This window comes from Odocoileus virginianus, chromosome 29, assembly GCF_023699985.2.
Source record: "Odocoileus virginianus isolate 20LAN1187 ecotype Illinois chromosome 29, Ovbor_1.2, whole genome shotgun sequence".
Taxonomy (NCBI): Eukaryota; Metazoa; Chordata; class Mammalia; order Artiodactyla; family Cervidae; genus Odocoileus; species Odocoileus virginianus.
This window is the reverse complement of record NC_069702.1, coordinates 22921643-22939514: the sequence shown is the minus strand read 5'-3', so window position 1 is coordinate 22939514 and position 17872 is coordinate 22921643. Positions and strand designations below refer to the sequence as shown.

Sequence of the window (17872 nt, the reverse complement as noted above, 5' to 3'; positions counted from 1 at the left end):
AGGGCTGACCACAGTAGTTAGCACCTAGCAGGTGCTCACTGACTGTTCACTGGGTTGAAATTAATGGGATTAGTCAATATCTTATGATTCTTGTTAATCTGCATAGTAGGGCAATGGGTTTTTTTTAATCTAGAAAATAGGTTTATTTAATTAGGACTTGTTAAAAAAAAAACCTGCTTAATTAGCTTTCCTGTTATAAAGCAAAATATCTAGGAAATTGATCTTTAAGTATTTTTTTATTCTCCACATTTTCATTGTGGAAATCTCCTGTAAGAATATTTTGCAACTACCCACATTCATAAGCAGTCCACATCCTGGGAAAGCATGTTTATTAACAAGGTCTTATGAACAGAAGTTGAACTGGCAAGAGATGGGTAATGGAATTTGTGACTTAGGTACAAATGAGAAACAGTCCAAGAAAGAACTAGAGTGAGTTGATTTTACACATGATTATTTTAATAAGAATATTGATGTTTTTCTATTACTTCAGTATTTCATCACTATCTAGGATATCATTTTCAACTTGAATTTAGTGCATGTTAATATTAGAATCAGTATTTTCTTTGAGAAAGAAAACTAATTTCTCTAGGGTAATCTAAGTGTACTGTTAATCGCCCAGTATGTCTAGTGCACCAAGATCTGGTTTTTTCCTACAGAACATTTAAAAGATATGTGCAGTTTCTTTCTTTCTCTTTCTCTGTCTCTCTCTGTCTCTGTCTCTCTCTCTCTCTCTCACACACACACACACATACACATACACTATTCTCTCCCTCTTAATATCGGAGTGGTAGAGAGGCTTCTTTCGGATTTACTGTTAAGATTCATTTTCACAAGAATGTGACTTCTGTTTTTTTTTATTTACTTTTTAGTTGAAGGATAATTGCTTTGCCGAATTTTGTTGTTTTCTGTCAAACATCAACAAGAATCAGCCATAGGTACACCCATGTGCCCTCCCTCCTAAACCACATCCATTCTTCTCCTTGGCCTTCACTTGAAGGAACACTCTCCTTGTGAAATTTTGATTGTTTCTATAACACCTCTGAATTTGCAATCTCACTTTAAGAAAATAGTAGCTCCAGGTGAAGAATAAACAATAGAAACAGATTGGTGTTTGTGGTGGTGTTTAGATGTAGATTTCATTACTTCAATTCTAATAAAGTTTAGAGAGTGAAGGAGGAAAAAACAAGATCATTTATTTATCAAGGTAAATGTTGGCCTGTGAACATAAAATAATCATGATGGGTAGCAGAGTTTCACGACTAGGAAAATGAGCTTCAGATTCAAATCCCAGCTCCTCCACTTCGGATCTGTGTGACCTCAAACAAATTCTTGAACTTTTCTGAGCACAGAGAATTTTGTCTTTAAAATGCAGATGATAATAGCATCTTCAGGAGGATTACGTAAATAGCAATAAGGATAACCAACATTCTTTTTAAGCACCTATGAAGTATGTACTATTATTCTGTTTTCACCAATGAGGGACAGAGACTTATAGTACATATGTAAGCTTACCCAACTCTATGTGGTGGAGCTGGTTTTGAACCACTGCTGAGGTCCTTCATGCGGAACCTGTCATATGCATTCCAGTATTAGGTATTATTATTTTCATTGCATAGAATTCTTCCGAGAATACCTTTTTCTGATTTTTTTTCTAGTTTCCCCTTTTGTTTACATCAAAAGTTTCCTGATTAGAAAACATTTGCTGTTCATAGGAAGCTGTGGGTAAAATGGATCCATTCGATGCCCAGTATTTGCAATGTTCACGACTATTAGAGTCTTCTTATATAATTTTAATAGACACAAGTCAGTAACTTCATACATGAATTGCCCTTGAATGGCTTTTAGCTTTTTTAACTGAAAGACTGGGTATTTTTTGTCTAAAGGTGGTTTTGATGACATCTACTGTGTTCTGTGTTTATGTGCTTCCCTTCACCTTAGATGAAAATAAAGAAGTGCATCATAGCTTTTTTGTTAAAAAAAAAAGTGATAGAGAAGGAGATGAGAGTTCTGATTGACTTTTCCCTTTCCCAGGGTCCTCCCTAACTATGTGTTTTTCCTAGGGGAGGTGGTTCTTCTGGTTAACATGCCTGCAGACAGCCCTGCAGATGGAGGGCAGCACCTGCCTGATGGGAGGACAGCAACTCCCACCAGCACCTTCACCCAGCAAGATATCAACGAAGGTATCGTGTGGTACAGGCACTCGGGGGTCCCAGCCCAGAGTGACTCCTTCCGCTTTCAGGTACCCTCTGCTTCCTGAATTTTCTGATGTCTGGATGATCTGATGAAAATCATCACCCTTATTTATAAATGATCCAAGTCATTTTCTATGATTGCCTGCAAGTCACATTTGGGAGGGAAAAAAATGTAACTAGTAGCATCAAGAGATTTATTTTTAATTAATTTGCCAATTCAGCCTTATGATCTCTACATCATATCATAGCAAAGAGATTTATAACAGATAATTGCTAAAGTATTTGGCAAAAAGTATTTTCAAAGTGTTAAAATGCCATATGGAGAAAACAAATCTTATTTTCTTTTTTCTCATGTTTTTGAAACATTTACCATCTTATGATAAGGCCATAGGTTTAGCAGCCAAAATTATTGGGTTTATGTTTTACTTCTGCCATGTACTAGCTTTGGAAAAATTACTTGGTGAAATTCTTGAACTTCAGTTTTCTCATCTGTAAAATAGGATTGTACAGATTTAATGAGTTGTAAGGATTTAAACTAAGATCATGGTATCTGGTCCCATCATTTCATGGGAAATGGATGGGGAAACAGTGTCAGACTTTATTTTGGGGGGCTCCAGAATCACTGTAGTTGGTGATTGCAGCCATAAAATTAAAAGACGCTTACTCCTTGGGAGGAAAGTTATGACCAACCTAGATAGCATATTAAAAAGCAGAGACATTACTTTGCCAACAAAGGTCCGTCTAGTCAAGGCTATGGTTTTCCCAGTGGTCATGTATGGATGTGAGAGCTGGACTGTGAAGAAGTCTGAGCGCCTAAGAATTGATGCTTTTGAACTGTGGTGTTGGAGAAGACTCTTGAGAGTCCCTTGGACTACAGGGAGATCCAACCAGTCCATCCTAAAGGAGATCGGTCCTGGGTGTTCATTGGAAGGACTGATGCTAAAGCTGAAACTCCAGTACTTTGGTCACCTCATGTGAAGAGTTGACTCATTGGAAAAGACCCTGATGCTGGGAGGGATTGGGGGCAGGAGAAGAAGGGGACAACAGAGGATGAGATGGCTGGATGGCATCACCGACTTGATGGGCATGAGTTTGAGTAAACTCCGGGAGTTGGTGATGGACAGGAAGGCTTGGCGTGCTTTGATTCATGGGGTCGCAAAGAGTCTGACACAACTGAGCGACTGAACTGAACTGAAGGATTTAATGAGTTAATGCAGATAAAGTATTTAGAATACTGCCTATTACTATGTAAGGGTGTGTGACTATCATTTATTAAGATTAGTCAAATACCAGTGCTATAGACTGAATGTGTCCAACCGAAGTTTGTATGTTGAAATCTTATCCATCTAATGTGATGGGATATGGAGGTGATGCCTCTGATTAGAATTAGATGAGGTCTTGAGGGTTATCTGGAGAAGGCAATCCACTCCAGTATTCTTGCCTGACAAATCCCATGGACAGAGAAGCCTGGTGGGCTACAGTCCATGGAGTCAGACATAACTGAGGGACTAACACACACAACACACACAAGAGGGTTGTACCCTCATGAATGGGATTAGTTTACTTACAGGAGTCACAGGAGTGCTTGCTTCCAATCTCTGCTGCCCTCCATGGGGATATGATGAAAAATCTGCATTCTACAACCCAGAAGAGGGCCCTCACCAGAACCCAACCATACTGGTACCCTGATTTCAGACCTCCAGCCTCCAGAACTGTGAGAATTACATTTCTATTATTTAGAAACCACCCAGTCTAAGGTATTTTTGTTAGAGTAGCCTGAGCAAACTGTAGCAACCAGACCATACGGCTGGTTTAATTTATTCTGTCAGTAAATTACAGAACAAGAAATTATACTGGGCACATTCTCTGTTATGAAATGTGATTAGAAATTAATAATAAAAGGGTAAAAAAAGCAAACCATTTGGAATTTCTCAATAATTCCTAATTCTAAAACTGTTAAGAAATATTGATTAGGAGAAAACAACATATCAAAACTTAAATAATGTGGACAAAGTAATATTCAGAAGAAAATTGATGGCCTTAAGCTCTTATTATTGAGCAGAAAAGCATGAAAATGAATAGGCTAAATACTAAATTCAAGAAGCTGGTGAAGTATGAGAGAAGCAAAAGGAAAACATCAATAGACATAAAAGAGGAATTGACTAATTATAAGATTCTAGACTTGATAAGGATGTGAGAGTTGGACTGTGAAGAAAGCTGAGCGCCGAAAAATTGATGCTTTTGAACTGTGGTGTTGGAGAAGACTCTTAGAGACCCTTGAACTGCAGGGAGATCCAACCAGTCCATCAAAGGAGATCAGTCCTGGGTGTTCACTGGAAGGACTGATGCTGAAGCTGAAACTCCAGTACTTTGGCCACCTGATGTAAAGAGTTGACTCATTGGAAAAGATCCTGATGCTGGGAGGGATTGGGGACAGGAGGAGGAGGGGATGACAGAGGATGAGATGGCTGGATGGCATCACCGACTTGATGGGCATGAGTTTGAGTAAACTCTGGGAGTTGGTGATGGACAGGGAGGCCTGGCTTGCTGCGATTCATGGGTTCGCAGAGTCGGACACGACTGAGCGACTGAACTGAACTGAACTGAGACTTGATAAATAAGTACAAAATCTGAATCTTTGGAAAGACCCATACAGTTGGAGAAACTTCTGTCAAAGACCTTTCAGAAATGAATAATTGAACAGAAATACAAAGGAATGAGGAAGTATGAATGAGAAAGAACATTTAAACACAGATACAGAAGAGAATTTCGGAAAGCATCAGAGAAAATATAAAGAAGCCCTCATGGTGATTAATCAAAGCAACTTAACAATCCCGCTAAGTCTGAGCCCATTTCCTTTGTCTAGGAATCCAGTTGGGGATAAACTATCACTACAGCTCACCTTGTTAAAATCATCTTCACTAATAACCAGCAAGGTCCTACTGTTCAGCACAGGGAACTCTGCTCATTATTATGTGGCAGCTTGGATGGGAGGGGAGTTTGAAAAAGAAGGATACATATTTGTCCCTGATGGTTCAGACAGTAAAGAGTCCACCTGCAATTCAGGAGACCCAGGCTTGATCCCTGAGTCAAGATTCACTGGAGAAGGAAATGGCAACCCACTCCAGTATTCTTGCCTGGAGAATTCCATGGACAGAGGAGCCTGGCAGACTACAGTCCGTGGGGTTGCAAAGAGTCAGACACGACTGAGCAACTGACACTTTCACTTCATATGGATGGCTGAGCTCCTTTGCTCTCCACCTGAAACTATCACAACATTGTTAACTGGGTATACCCCAACGCAAAATAGAAAGTTTAAAAAAATTATCATCCATTCTGTTCCTGATGCCTGGTGCACATATCTTCATCGTCCAATTTATATTGTGTAAAAAAATGTGCTTTACCAGAGAGCTGCCTGAAATAAACCTGGAAATCATTAAAATGAGATTACACTTAGCACACTGAATGTCGAGTGAGTGCGCAAACATGACATGCCCTTTGCCCAAGTTAATATTTCAATTTTAGCAGCTGGGGACTCAGCAGTCCTCAGGTAACGAGTCAGAACAGAGTCAAAGACCTCAATCAAAAGGAGTCACTTCGGCAAGCTAGAATCCTCAGACCTGCCTTTGCCTTCATAGGCATCAATATGAAGAACATTATCAATATGGAGCATTTCCCTGGAAAGAGATTCTCAGCACCTGCTAAAATGATATTTGATTGCTTTTGCAAGTTGGTTACTAAGTAGGTTATTAGAAAATAGCAAAAGTTATTGATTTTTTGAAAACAAATTCACTGGAGTTTAAGACCTAAAACATCATTACTTAGAAAATGGTTCCCTTTGGAGAGTCTTCACACGTTTGCTCAAAATGTATTTAGAATGCCTACCTGAAATCTCCTTCAAATTCTGTGGAATATTCTTTAGAATATCTTCAATAATGACAGTGTATCATCCTTGGGAAGTGAATTTTAAAATATAACCCAATAGCCAAAAGTCATGCTGACTCATATCTGGTAGAAAGAAGAGTAGTATTATTTTTGGTTAAAACAAGGACGAATTATGAAGTAACAAGCTCAGTTTTCTTACATGTTCATGAAGGCTTTCCTATAAGTGCATTTTGAATACTGACAACATCTTTATTGCAAGTATGAAACAACTCTCAGATCATATTCTCTTGCATGTGGAAGCTTTGGTGTGTATGTTTTTAAAGTCTCATTATTTGATAGGCTTACCTCATATTTTGATGTGAAGTGACACAGACTCTGTAGCTATGTGCTAAAATAAACAGTTAGCAACTTTACCCATTCATCATTTTAGTGTCCCTCGGGATTTTAGACTATTTTAAAAAAGATGCTGTTCTAGTGGTTCTTCTCTTTGTCCCTTTTTTTCCTTTCAAGCAGAAAATGCAATACAATGAGTTGCATGGATTTAATTTCATTTTAATGTTGATATGCTGTCATGAGCTGTCAATGCAGTCCATCTGTTACTTTGCATCTAAGATTTGGGATTTATGCAATGCGAATGGTGTGAAAAAATTAGAGCATGGCATAGTGAGAAGAAACCAGGCACATTTTTGGCTAGGGAAGGAGCCCTGATTTTTGGCTTATTCAGATCACGTTGACACAGCCTCAGGGGATGTGGTTTGAAAAGGACCAAAATATTTTATAGCAGTATCTTTGCTAGGGAAGCTAGAATTGAGTCCCTTGCTTGGTAGTATGCTCACATCTCACTACCTGCAGAGTTCCATTCCTTTTCTCCAAGAGATAGGAGAATGTATCTTCCTCTGTTCTAATTTCCTAAAGCTTCCAGATTGAGTCACCGTGGTCAGTAGGAAGATCAGGAACCCACTGACCTAGTTTTAAATACTGATCCATAATGTCTTTTGACCTTGACACCTATAACTTTTTGACTTTCAGTTTCATCGTTCGTAAAAAAGGAGATAATAATATCTACTCGGTGGGTATTCATAAAAAAAACTTTTGAAAAGTAGCTTGTACAGTGCTGAGGCTATGATAAATGCCCTGTCGCTAAGTCACTAAGCTGTTGTTGTTAATATTATTTATGGCGACACTATGAGATGTCTTCTTGGAAACATGTAGATATTCTGCAACTTCAACTCTGTAGAGAAGTAAGCTTTCCTGTAGGATGTAACTTTAGAAGACATAGAGAAAGGGCTGCTGTTCCTGCCTTTTTCTCAGGATTTACAAAACCCTGCCCCTTCTCATATGTGTGCGTGTGTGCTCATTCACTTCAGTTGTGTCCAACTCTTTCCCACCCCGTGGACTGTAGCCCATCAGGCTCCTATGTTCATGGGATTTTCCAAGCAAGAATACTGGAGTGGATTGCCATTTCCTCTTCTAGGGGATCTTCCCCACCCAGGAATATGTCTCCCACATTGGCAGACAGGTTCTTTATCACCAGCGCCACCTGAATACAATTCCACATGGCCACATGGGCCTGACCAATTCTTCTATCAAGCACAAGGAATACAGAAAGAAGGCAAGTTTAAGGGAGTGGCTAGGTAGCACCGAGGAACAGGAGAGACTGCATGGGCAAACCATCATTTTTCAGTATGTTTAAAGCAGGAAGAAATTGATTTTGTGACCACTACCCTGATTGGAAATAGATGGGAAAACAGTGGAAACCGTGTCAGACTTTATTTTTGGGGGGCTCCAAAATCACTGCAGATGGTGATTATAGCCATGAAATTAAAGGACACTTACTCCTTGGAAGGAAAGTTATGACCAACCTAGATAGCATATTAAAAAGCAGAGACATTGCATTGCCAACAAAGGTCCATCTAGTCAAGGCAATGGTTTTTCCAGTGGTCATGTATGGATGTGAGAGTTGGACTGTGAAGAAAGCTGAGCACCAAAAAATTGATGCTTTTGAACTGTGGTGTTGGAGAAGCCTCTTGAGAGTCCCTTGGACTGCAAGGAGATCTTAATATTAAGATCTCCAGTCCATCCTAAAGGAGATCGGTCCTGGGTGTTCATTGGAAGGACTGATGCTGAAGCTGAAACTCCAGTACTTTGGCCACCTCACGAGAAGAGTTGACTCATTGGAAAAGACCCTGATGCTGGGAGGTATTGTGGGCAGGAGGAGGAGGGGACGACAGAGGATGAGATGGCTGGATGGCATCACCGACTTGATGGACATGAGTTTGAGTAAACTCCGGGAGTTGGTGATGGACAGGGAGGCCTGGTGTGTTGCAATTCATGAGGTCTCAAAGAGTTGGACACGACTGAGCGACTGAACTGACTGACTGACTGACCCTAATTGTAAATGCTTTTAATCTTGCCTTGCAGTGATGAGGCTGCGATTTAGCATTTATAGTCTAAGTGTAGATATCTGCACTGGGTAAAGATTTAAGTGGAATAAACATCACTTATATAATGTGTTGTATATGTTCATAATGAGACATTATGTAGCTATCAAAATTATGTTTTCAAGAATGTTTAATGATATAGCAAAATATCATAATATGAAGTAAATATTTAGAATATATAAAGATTCACATATGCCTAGCAAAAAGATTAAATTGAAATGCAGTGGTATATTCATTACTATTTATCGGTAGTGAAATTCTTGATGGTTTTTATTCCATATTTATACTTTCTTACACTTTCAGAATTGCCTAAGATGTTTATTTTAAATGAATCTTAAAATATGAAGAGCAGAACAAAGATTGTAATGCAGGAGCATATAGAATTCAAAGACAGATGGTTCAAAAGGGAAAAAGTAAACACAGGCAAACTACTCTGCCCATCAGAGTCTCAGCGGCGTGCCATCTCTTTGCAGGTGTCCAGCGCCACAGAGGCCCACGCCCATCTGGAGAGCCGCCTGTTCAACATTGCCATATTGCCTCACGCTCCGGAAGCACCCCAACAGTCTCCAGGATCTTCTCTCCACGTGACAGTGAGTTGGGTGGGAGGGCTCGTGGGTTTTGCTTAGAGGAGGTAGGCTGATGATATCTACATGCGTGCTAAGTCATCTCAGTCATGTCTGACTCTTTGTGACTCTATGAACTGTAGCCTGCCAGGCTCCTCTGTCCATGGGATGCTCTAAGCAAGGATACTGGAGTGGGTTGCCATGCCCTCCTCCAGGGGATCTTCCTGACCCAGGGATTGAACCTGCGTCTCTTAGGTCTCCTGCATTGGCAAGTGAGTTTGCTTTTACCACTAGTGTCACCTGGATGAGATTTGACTTAATGCCTATTTTGGAACACAGACCCTGGGGTCAACAATGCATGCCAGCCCTGTGAACACATTTCTCATTGATTTGAAAAAGCAATTAAAATTACCAGAGTGAAAGGAAGATTAGATGGAATCTACCCCAACCTCCCATCCATTGCTGCTGAACTTTTTACAGCGTCCCAATCATGGGCTTACTCCTTGAGTGGTGGTGTTCTATTTCTAAGTCATGCCCGACTCTTTGCAATCCCTTGGACAGTAGCCCAACAGGCTCCTCTGTCCATGGGATTATCCGGCAAGAATTCTGGGGTAGGTTGCCATTTCCTCCTCCAGGGGATCTTCCCTACCCAGGGATCAAACCTGAATCTCCTAAATTGGCAGGCAGATTCTTTATCACTGAGCCACCAGGTACTCATTGAATACTTGGATGGATTTTCAGGCTTCTATCCATTTGATGATTACTGTTTGGGTATAAATGTTTAGCCAGTTTAGAGCTCTACCTAGCTGGAGAAACTGTTCTTTGTTTTAAAAGTCCTGTTAGTAGTTTTCTATTATAAAAGAAATATCAGGACTTATCAGGGCTTCCCTTGATAACTTAGTTGGTAAAGAATCCACCTTTAATGCAGGCGACCCCAGTTCAATTCCTGTATCGGGAAGATCCCCTGGAGAAAGGATAGGCTACCCACTCCAGTATTTTTGGGTTTCCCTTGTGGCTCAGCTGGTAAAGAATCCTCCTGCAATGCAGGAGACCTGGGTTTGACCCCTGGGTTGGGGAGACCCCTTGGAGAAGGGAAAGGCTATTCGCTCCAGTATTCTGGCTTGGAGAATTCCATGGACTGTACAGTCCATGGGGTCACAAAGAGTTGGGCATGACTAAGCAACTTTCACTTCTATTATAAAGGTTTCCTGGAAAAAGTGATGTCTATGCTGACTCCAGAAAGACAAATAGCAAATATTCAAAAAGTTTGGGGATGGGAGGACAGGTTGGAAGGATTTGAGGGGTGAGGGCAAAGGGCATCACCAAGCATAGAAGGAACACATACGAAGACCCAGAGGAGAGAGACAATATGATTGTTGGGAAAATTGCCAACAGTTCAATAGAACTGGGGACATAAGAGAGGCGGAGGAGACTGGGGGTGTGGAGGTCTGTGAGCTGGATCACAGAGGGGCTTTGTGTGGGAAGGAGTGTGGACACATGGAAAAGTTTGAAGCAAGGTGACAGCTAAATTAGTGCATGAAGCTTAGTTCAGACAATTAGCAATTCCACCACAACCCGATATCTACAGGACATGTAATGCCAGAACCCCTCTTCTAGACAGAGCCACAAGCATGAAGTCCTTGTCAATGAATCATCAGAGATCCACATTTTCGTTAGCGTCCACGTAATTACAGTCCAAAGTGGTGTAGCAGCCCTGAATCGCAACCAAGACAGCAGGTAGAGTTTTAGAAATTATGGGTCTGGGACGTGACAGAGACATAAAAGGGGAAACAGAGAGTATTTAATGAATAGCTGGTATCGGCATTTCCACCGTAAACCATAATTTAAAGAAATCATAATTCAGCAACACTATAAAGTCTATAATTCATCATTCTGACTAGAGGAACTTGGATCAGAATTTTCTCTAAAGTGTAAAGAAAAATGTGCATACACATTTCTTGCCCAAATGCTAATGCAGTGTTATTTTGAGTTTAGAAGGGAAAATAAATGGGCCAGGAGCCATGAAGATGGCGTCACTCCCAACTCTGTGGCTGGGAACCTCTGACAACTTTTAAACACACTTAACCTTGAGGGTCTCAAGTTAGGTCTATCCTGTGTAATTTAGTGTATCACAGAGATTAGTCTACTATAAAATGTGATCAGGCTATTGTTTCATTTCTTAAAATATACATGGTTTATATTTCTTTTGACGTTAATTAGGGCCATTACTGTAGGACATACAAACTAATCTGTGTCAAAAGTGCATTTTCACTTCACTGATTTGGGTTCAGCTAGCCACACAAGTTCTGTACATATTTGGTAGACACATTATGAATACATATGCTAAATTCATACATGGTATATTCATGTATGTGTTTAAGGGTAAGCATCTACTTTTCCATTCATTCAGTTATTCAATCACAAACACTGTTGGGTCCCTCAATTATGCCAAGTTCTGTGGAAGACATTGGAGATTGAGTGATCACATAATATAGACTGTATTCTTTTTTTATTGAAATATATTTGATTTACAATGTTATGTTAATTTTTATCAAGCACTCCCATGTACTGTACACTCGGTGCTTGAGATCCATGAACAAACTAAAATCCGTGTTCTCGTGGAGTTTACATGAATAGATAATAAGTTATAAACAAAATAAGTAACTCATGAAGCATATTAAGGAGAAGCATTATGATAAAAGTAAAAGTAGATCAGAGTCAAAAGGATTGGAAATGTAGCAGGGGAGACCTAGGTTGTAATTTTAAATAAGCTTGTCAGGGTCGGCTACTTTAAAACAATGACGTTTAAAGGACTTGCAGAAGGTGAGGAAGAGAGAGAGCTGTGAAAATCCCTTAGGAAAGGGCCTTCCAGACCCAGGGAACCATGCATTTAGAGACATCAGGCCAGGAGCATGCTTAGATATTCAGGGAACAGCCAGGAGGTCAGTCTGGCTGGATCAAAGTGAGTACAAAGCAAGAGGAATCTGCATGAATGCAGATGTGCAAAGTTAATGGGGTGGAGGGTGGTGCAGACTGGGGGAACAGATTGTGTCCAGCCACACAGACCGTTGTAGGGACTTAACTTTATTCTGAGTAACATGGAGAGTCGTTGCAGGGTGTTGAGCAGAGGCCTAATGGCCTTTTAAAGGCATCCACTGGTGGCTGTGTGGAAGTAGACTCTTGAGAGGAGGGCAAGAGCAGGTGGGAGGCCATGGTGGGAAGGCAGGTGTGGGATCTAGCTCCCCGCAGGGTGGTGGCAATGTCATGGGGAGAAGTGGTTGGATTCTGGATGTATTCAGAGGTAATATGGGTATTATGAAAGCCATTATTCTATAATCTTCTTATGCTGACAGACAGTTTAATAGAAAAGTGTCTTCTATAATGATTTCCATGAAATTTAATCTCACATTTCTTATTGTTTCATTGATAAATATTGAACATTCCAAATAGCCAATATTAAAATTGATTTTTCTTTGATGTACCTCCACCTCAATTTTGCTTTCTTGAGAGAATCAAGTCCTTGCTTTTTCTACTTAGTGTCTATTTCTATTAGTAAAGAAATTACATCAATAAATTCTGTAATAAAAGGTCTGCTTTCTTGGCTATAATGCATTTCTCTTTTCCATTATTCTGTGTTCAAAATAATTCTCTTTTCTTATCACTTTATTGTTTTAGGGACATCTAGATTTTCAAAAATATCCCATAATACCTTGAGAATGTTCAGTCATTCTGATGGTTTTGAGATTAAAAGTTGGCAAACCGTATTGAACAGTGCACTCAGCCTACACTTTCTGTCCATATATCTGTGACTACATGTGTACGTGTTTACAGATGTATGCACACATGTATGAGCTGTAAACACCTTGCATAGGGTATGTATTTTTCTTGTGTTGTCCTTCCCCGTTTTATTTTAGAGAGACCATCTGCTATTTGCAATTCTGGTTTTCCTTGCTCATTAGATTCCAGACCTGAGCAATGACTTGAAATATGACTCTGTACTAGAGGGGATTGTCCTAAGCTGCAAGTGCTGGCTCTCCCCAAGATGAGTATGGCTTCGGGGCAATTACAAAGCAACTGCCGTCTTCAGTCTTTTCATGGTTCAAAGGAAGAACACCATGCCCTCCTCCATGAGACTTCCTGAGCCCTTCTTATTCCTTTCCTAGATGGGAAATTCCTTCTGAAAGTAGCTGAGCTTGGAAGAGCCGTTTGTTATTGTTCAGTTGCTCAGTCGTGTCCAACTCTTTGCGACCTCATGGACTGCAGCACTTTAGGCTTCCCCATCCTTCACGATCTCCCAGAGTTTGCCCAAACTGATGTTGTTGCCATCTAACCATCTCCTTCTCTATCTTCCCCTTCTCTCTCCCTCAATCTTTCTTAGCATCAAGGTCTTTTCCATTGAGTCTATGAACAGTATGAAAGAGCAGGAAACCATGTCAAATTCTAACCCTTCAGGGATCAATTAGAAAAAGCCTGTGATGAACCAGATATTTTTGTTCTGTTTTAGTATCAATATATGTGACCCAGGCAAAGGGCCCATGTTCACTCTCCTTTCCAAATTTCTCCTCTCTGTTTTTGCTGCTGTTCCCAAATCTCTGTTAAGCCTGGTCATGGAATTCTGAATCTTTCTCTTTTTTAATGTTGTCACTGTTAATGGGTTGTGAACCCACACAGGTGAATGGATAGTGAGAGCTATACACAGATTGACTTTCCGATTAATTTCACTTAACGCCTTCATTGGGTCCTGAAAGCTAGAAGTGAAAAGCAATATCTGGTTCTTTAGAGCACTACAATGGAGACAAAGGGAAATACTACTTCTATAAGCTTTAATAAACACGTAGCCCTTAAACCTCTGAGCTCCAATGGTGAGCCTCTTTGGCATTTGAGGCAAGTTCATCTTTAGCCACTGAAACCATCAAAGTTAAAGAAAAGAAAAGAATGCATCACAATTCCCATCAGAAAGCTGGGGGATGGGAGAAATTCTCACCAGATCCCATCTTAGCCCATTAAATTAGAGGGCTGTGAGGATCCACCTGTGAACAGTAGAATCACCAACTGTGATGGTTTAGTTCCAAACATGTACCACTGTGAGCTCCAACCAGGAATAAGTGATCTTGTTGGGACTCCCACAGCATGTGCCAGCATAAACCCAGGAGGCCAAGGGCAGGGGAGAGAAGGGTCAGGTGCAAGACCCAAAGAGAACTCTGTAACCCCGTGAGATGCCTAAGGCAGGGACAAGTCTGCAATGTGGGAGAACCGATCCGTCTTTTGAACTCTCAGAGAAAATTTTGCTCTCTTTGACAAATTAAAAAACCCAGAGGAAGTTTTTTTTTTTTTTTTTTTAATGGGTTTTGTTTTTGCCTCTGGCTTTTGTTTTCATCACACCATTTTTTTCTTCTTCCCTCTCAAATTTTGTGTAGGCTCGGGAAGATGGCCTGACTGTGATTCAGCCTCATTCTCTCTCCTTTGTAAACTCTGAGAGGCCAAGCAGAAAGATAATATACAACATCACTCTACCTCTGCATCCAAATCAAGGTAAGACAGGCAGTAAGTGATTTTTTGAGTGATGCTCTTTGTTTTCTATTGTTGACCAGCCTTAAAAGCTCTGGGATTCTGTCGGCTTCTACTTGTTGATGATTTAAGGAGTAACGATTATTCATCACCTCTGAGTTTTGAGCCATTTGAGAGGGAGACACCATGGTCAGACAGGTGGAGATGAATGTGTCAGATTTGGTGCTGACAGAGCTGTGCTGGAGAGCACGGGGTGCAAATAACTTCATCACTCTTTGAGCTTCCCTCCCATGTGCAGGCACAACTGGCCAGATCTAAGCACACCTGTAGGGACAGAACCAGCCTTGGTGAGGCTCTCATAAGAGAGTGGAACAGAGTCAGCATGTGCTAAGGACAAACTAAGATCATGGTATACGGTCCCATCACTTCATGGCAAATAGATGGGGAAACAGTGGAAATAATGACCGACTTTATTTTCTTGTGCTCCAAAATCACTGCAGATGGTGACTGCAGCCATAAAATTAAAAGACTCTTGCTCCTTGGAAGAAAAGCTATGACAAACCTAGACAGTGTACTAAAAAGCAGAGGCATCACTTTACTGACAAAGGTCCACATAGTCAAAGCTGTGGTTTTTCCTCTAGTCGCATACGGATGTGAGAGTTGGACCTTAAAGAAAGCTGAGCACTGAAGAACTGATGCTTTCAAACTGTGGTGTTGAAGACTCTTGAGGGTCTTGGACAGCAAGATCAAACCAGTCCATCCTAAAGGAAATCAACCTTGAATATTCATTGGAAGGACTGAGCTGAAGCTGATGCTCAAGTACTTTGGCTACCTGATGCAAAGAGTCTACTCATTGGAAAAGACCCTGATGCTGGGAAAGACTGAAGGCAAAAGAAGAGGGCGGCAGAGGATGAGATGGTTAGAGAGCATCAGCAACTCAATGAGCGTGAATTTGAATAAACTCCAGGAGATAGTGGAGGACAGAGGAACCTGGCATCCTGCAGTCCATAGGGTTGCAAAGTCAGACACAAGTTAGCAACTGAACAACCACAAAGAACAAGGAGCTCTGCCAGACAACCAGTGGGGCTGACCCACACAAACTCAGTTTTCCCTCAGTGGATAAGTTACTCCTCCTCTTTCTTCTTAACCAAGGTAATAAATACTGTTTATGACTTCTTTAGGTTTACACAGTGCTTCTACATATTAATACCCTGTGAGCTTCAAAAAAAACAAATATATTTACAGTAGCATTATCGGTCACCCAGATGAATTCTCCAGGCCAGAATACTGGAATGGGTTGGCCATTCCCTTCTCCAAGGGGATCTCCCCAACACAGGGATTGAACCCAGGTCTCCCACATTGCAGGTAGATTCTTTACCAGCTGCGCCACCAGGGAAGCCCATCAGTTCTGTACCTGTGAAATTTAGAAACCACAGTCAGCCCCTAAGGCTTTTGTAACTTAATGATAATCCAGTTCTTTGAATAATCAAGATCCACGTTATTGTTGCCAGAAATCATCACCGAGACTATGGAGTTTCTGAAGGAAAGAAAGTGGATTGAAAAAAAAGTCTTTACAGCCTCACCAGGAGACCAGTCTGTGCCATTCTGGAGCGGCTTTCACCTTTGAACCTGAATTTAATTGAGAGAACCTCATAATTACAGCTCATTGTCTATGACTTGTGAGGATTTCCCTGGTCTAAGCTCCATCAGAGGGCAGTAGTTTGCATTTTACTATTGTTTGTGAGCAACAAATCCTGTGCTATGCTATGCTTAGCCTCTCAGCTGTGTTCAGCTATTTGTGACCCCATCGACTATAGCTTACCAGGCTGCTCTATCCATGGGATTCTCCAGGCAAGAATACTGGAGTGGGTTGCCATGCCCTCCTCAGGGGATCTTCCCAACCCAGGGATCGAACCCAGGTCTCCCGCATTGTAGATGAATTCTTTACCATCTGAGCCACCAGGGAAGCCCAGGAATACCGGGGTAGGTAGCCTATCCCTTTTCCAGGGGAATTTCCCAAGCCAGGAATAGAACCAGGGTCTCCTGCATTGCAGGCGATTTCTTTACCAGGTGAGCTACCCGGGAAGCCTGCAATGAGTCCTAGGCAAGAGTATTTAGGTTTCAGATTTGCCCCTTTCTTGAATAACTAGAGAATAGTATGCCAAGAACAACCTGAGAGCGATGGTTCCTGGTGGATGACTTCCACCAGTGGGAAAGGCAGCTTTATGTCTCTAATCATTGTCAGCCATCAGAATTACTGTTGATGCTCATGCAGACTCTCTTTCTTTCCAGGCATCATCGAACACAGGGACCAGCCTCACTCTCCCATCCGGTATTTCTCCCAGGAAGACGTTAACCAGGGCAACATCATGTACCGTCCTCCCACTGCAGCCCCCCACCTCCAGGAGATCAGGGCCTTCTCCTTTGCTGGTAATGTTTTTATTCCCCTCTATTTTGAGGTGCTCAAACTGCTCTCTGTGAATCTTCATGGCATACTTTCAATAAATCTTTATTTTGTGTCTCCTAGGTGGCAAGGCCTGAATGAGGCCTTGGAGAGCTAGTGGTGAGCAAAAAGAGGCATCTTGGCAAGTTTGGGGATCTAGGTATAGAGACAGTATTTGAGAAATAATCTCACTAAGGGAGGTTTAATTGCAGGCTGAAAGAAGTGCTCTAAAAATAAGGAAGAAAGCTTATCCCTCAGTAAGGGATGTTCAATCACAGGCTGAGATAAGTGTTCTAAAGATATGGAACTGGATGTAACAAGTCTGACCTAGATTAAGGGTCCACCAGAGGCTGCCTCAGGGAGGTCTTGATGGTGGAGGGGTGGGTAGGAGCTATCTAGGCTGAGTGGTGTGTGTTGGGATTGTTGGGAGAACATTCTGGAAAGAAGGACATGCACCCCTGTGCAGAGGCCCTGGGAGAGAGAGAATATGACTTCCTGGGGACTGAAAAAAGTCTTCGTGTCTGGAATGTGGAGGGTTGAGCAGAGCAGGGATGAGCCTGGATGGAAAGAGAGAGGCCTGTGGGGGCCCTCTCTCACAGGGGCCCTGTGAACCTCTGGAGACATGGAGCTTTATCCCAAGAACAAGAAGAACCTGGTGGAGGTTTTAAGATACAGGGGGCTGGCTTTTCATAAGGAACTCTTTGACTGCAGTGAAGAGAGAGAATTTGAAGGGGAGGCCATGGAAGATGGGCATGTGTGAGAGGAATCAAGTGAGAAGGATCCCATGCAGGCACCTTTTGGGATTAAAACCAGGATTTGACAAAAATACCTTTTAAAAAA

The 17872-nt window shown here is 41.4% G+C and overlaps 1 protein-coding gene across 1 annotated transcript in view; it reads left to right on the top strand.

Moving 5' to 3' along the window:
- The window catches only part of FRAS1 (Fraser extracellular matrix complex subunit 1), a 505552-nt gene that overhangs the window by 364797 nt on the left and 122883 nt on the right, over positions 1-17872 (top strand). The window contains 4 exon segments of the mRNA XM_070458257.1: positions 2061-2239; positions 8992-9108; positions 14499-14613; positions 16882-17019. Of these exon segments, the coding sequence (XP_070314358.1) occupies positions 2061-2239; positions 8992-9108; positions 14499-14613; positions 16882-17019 (549 nt within the window).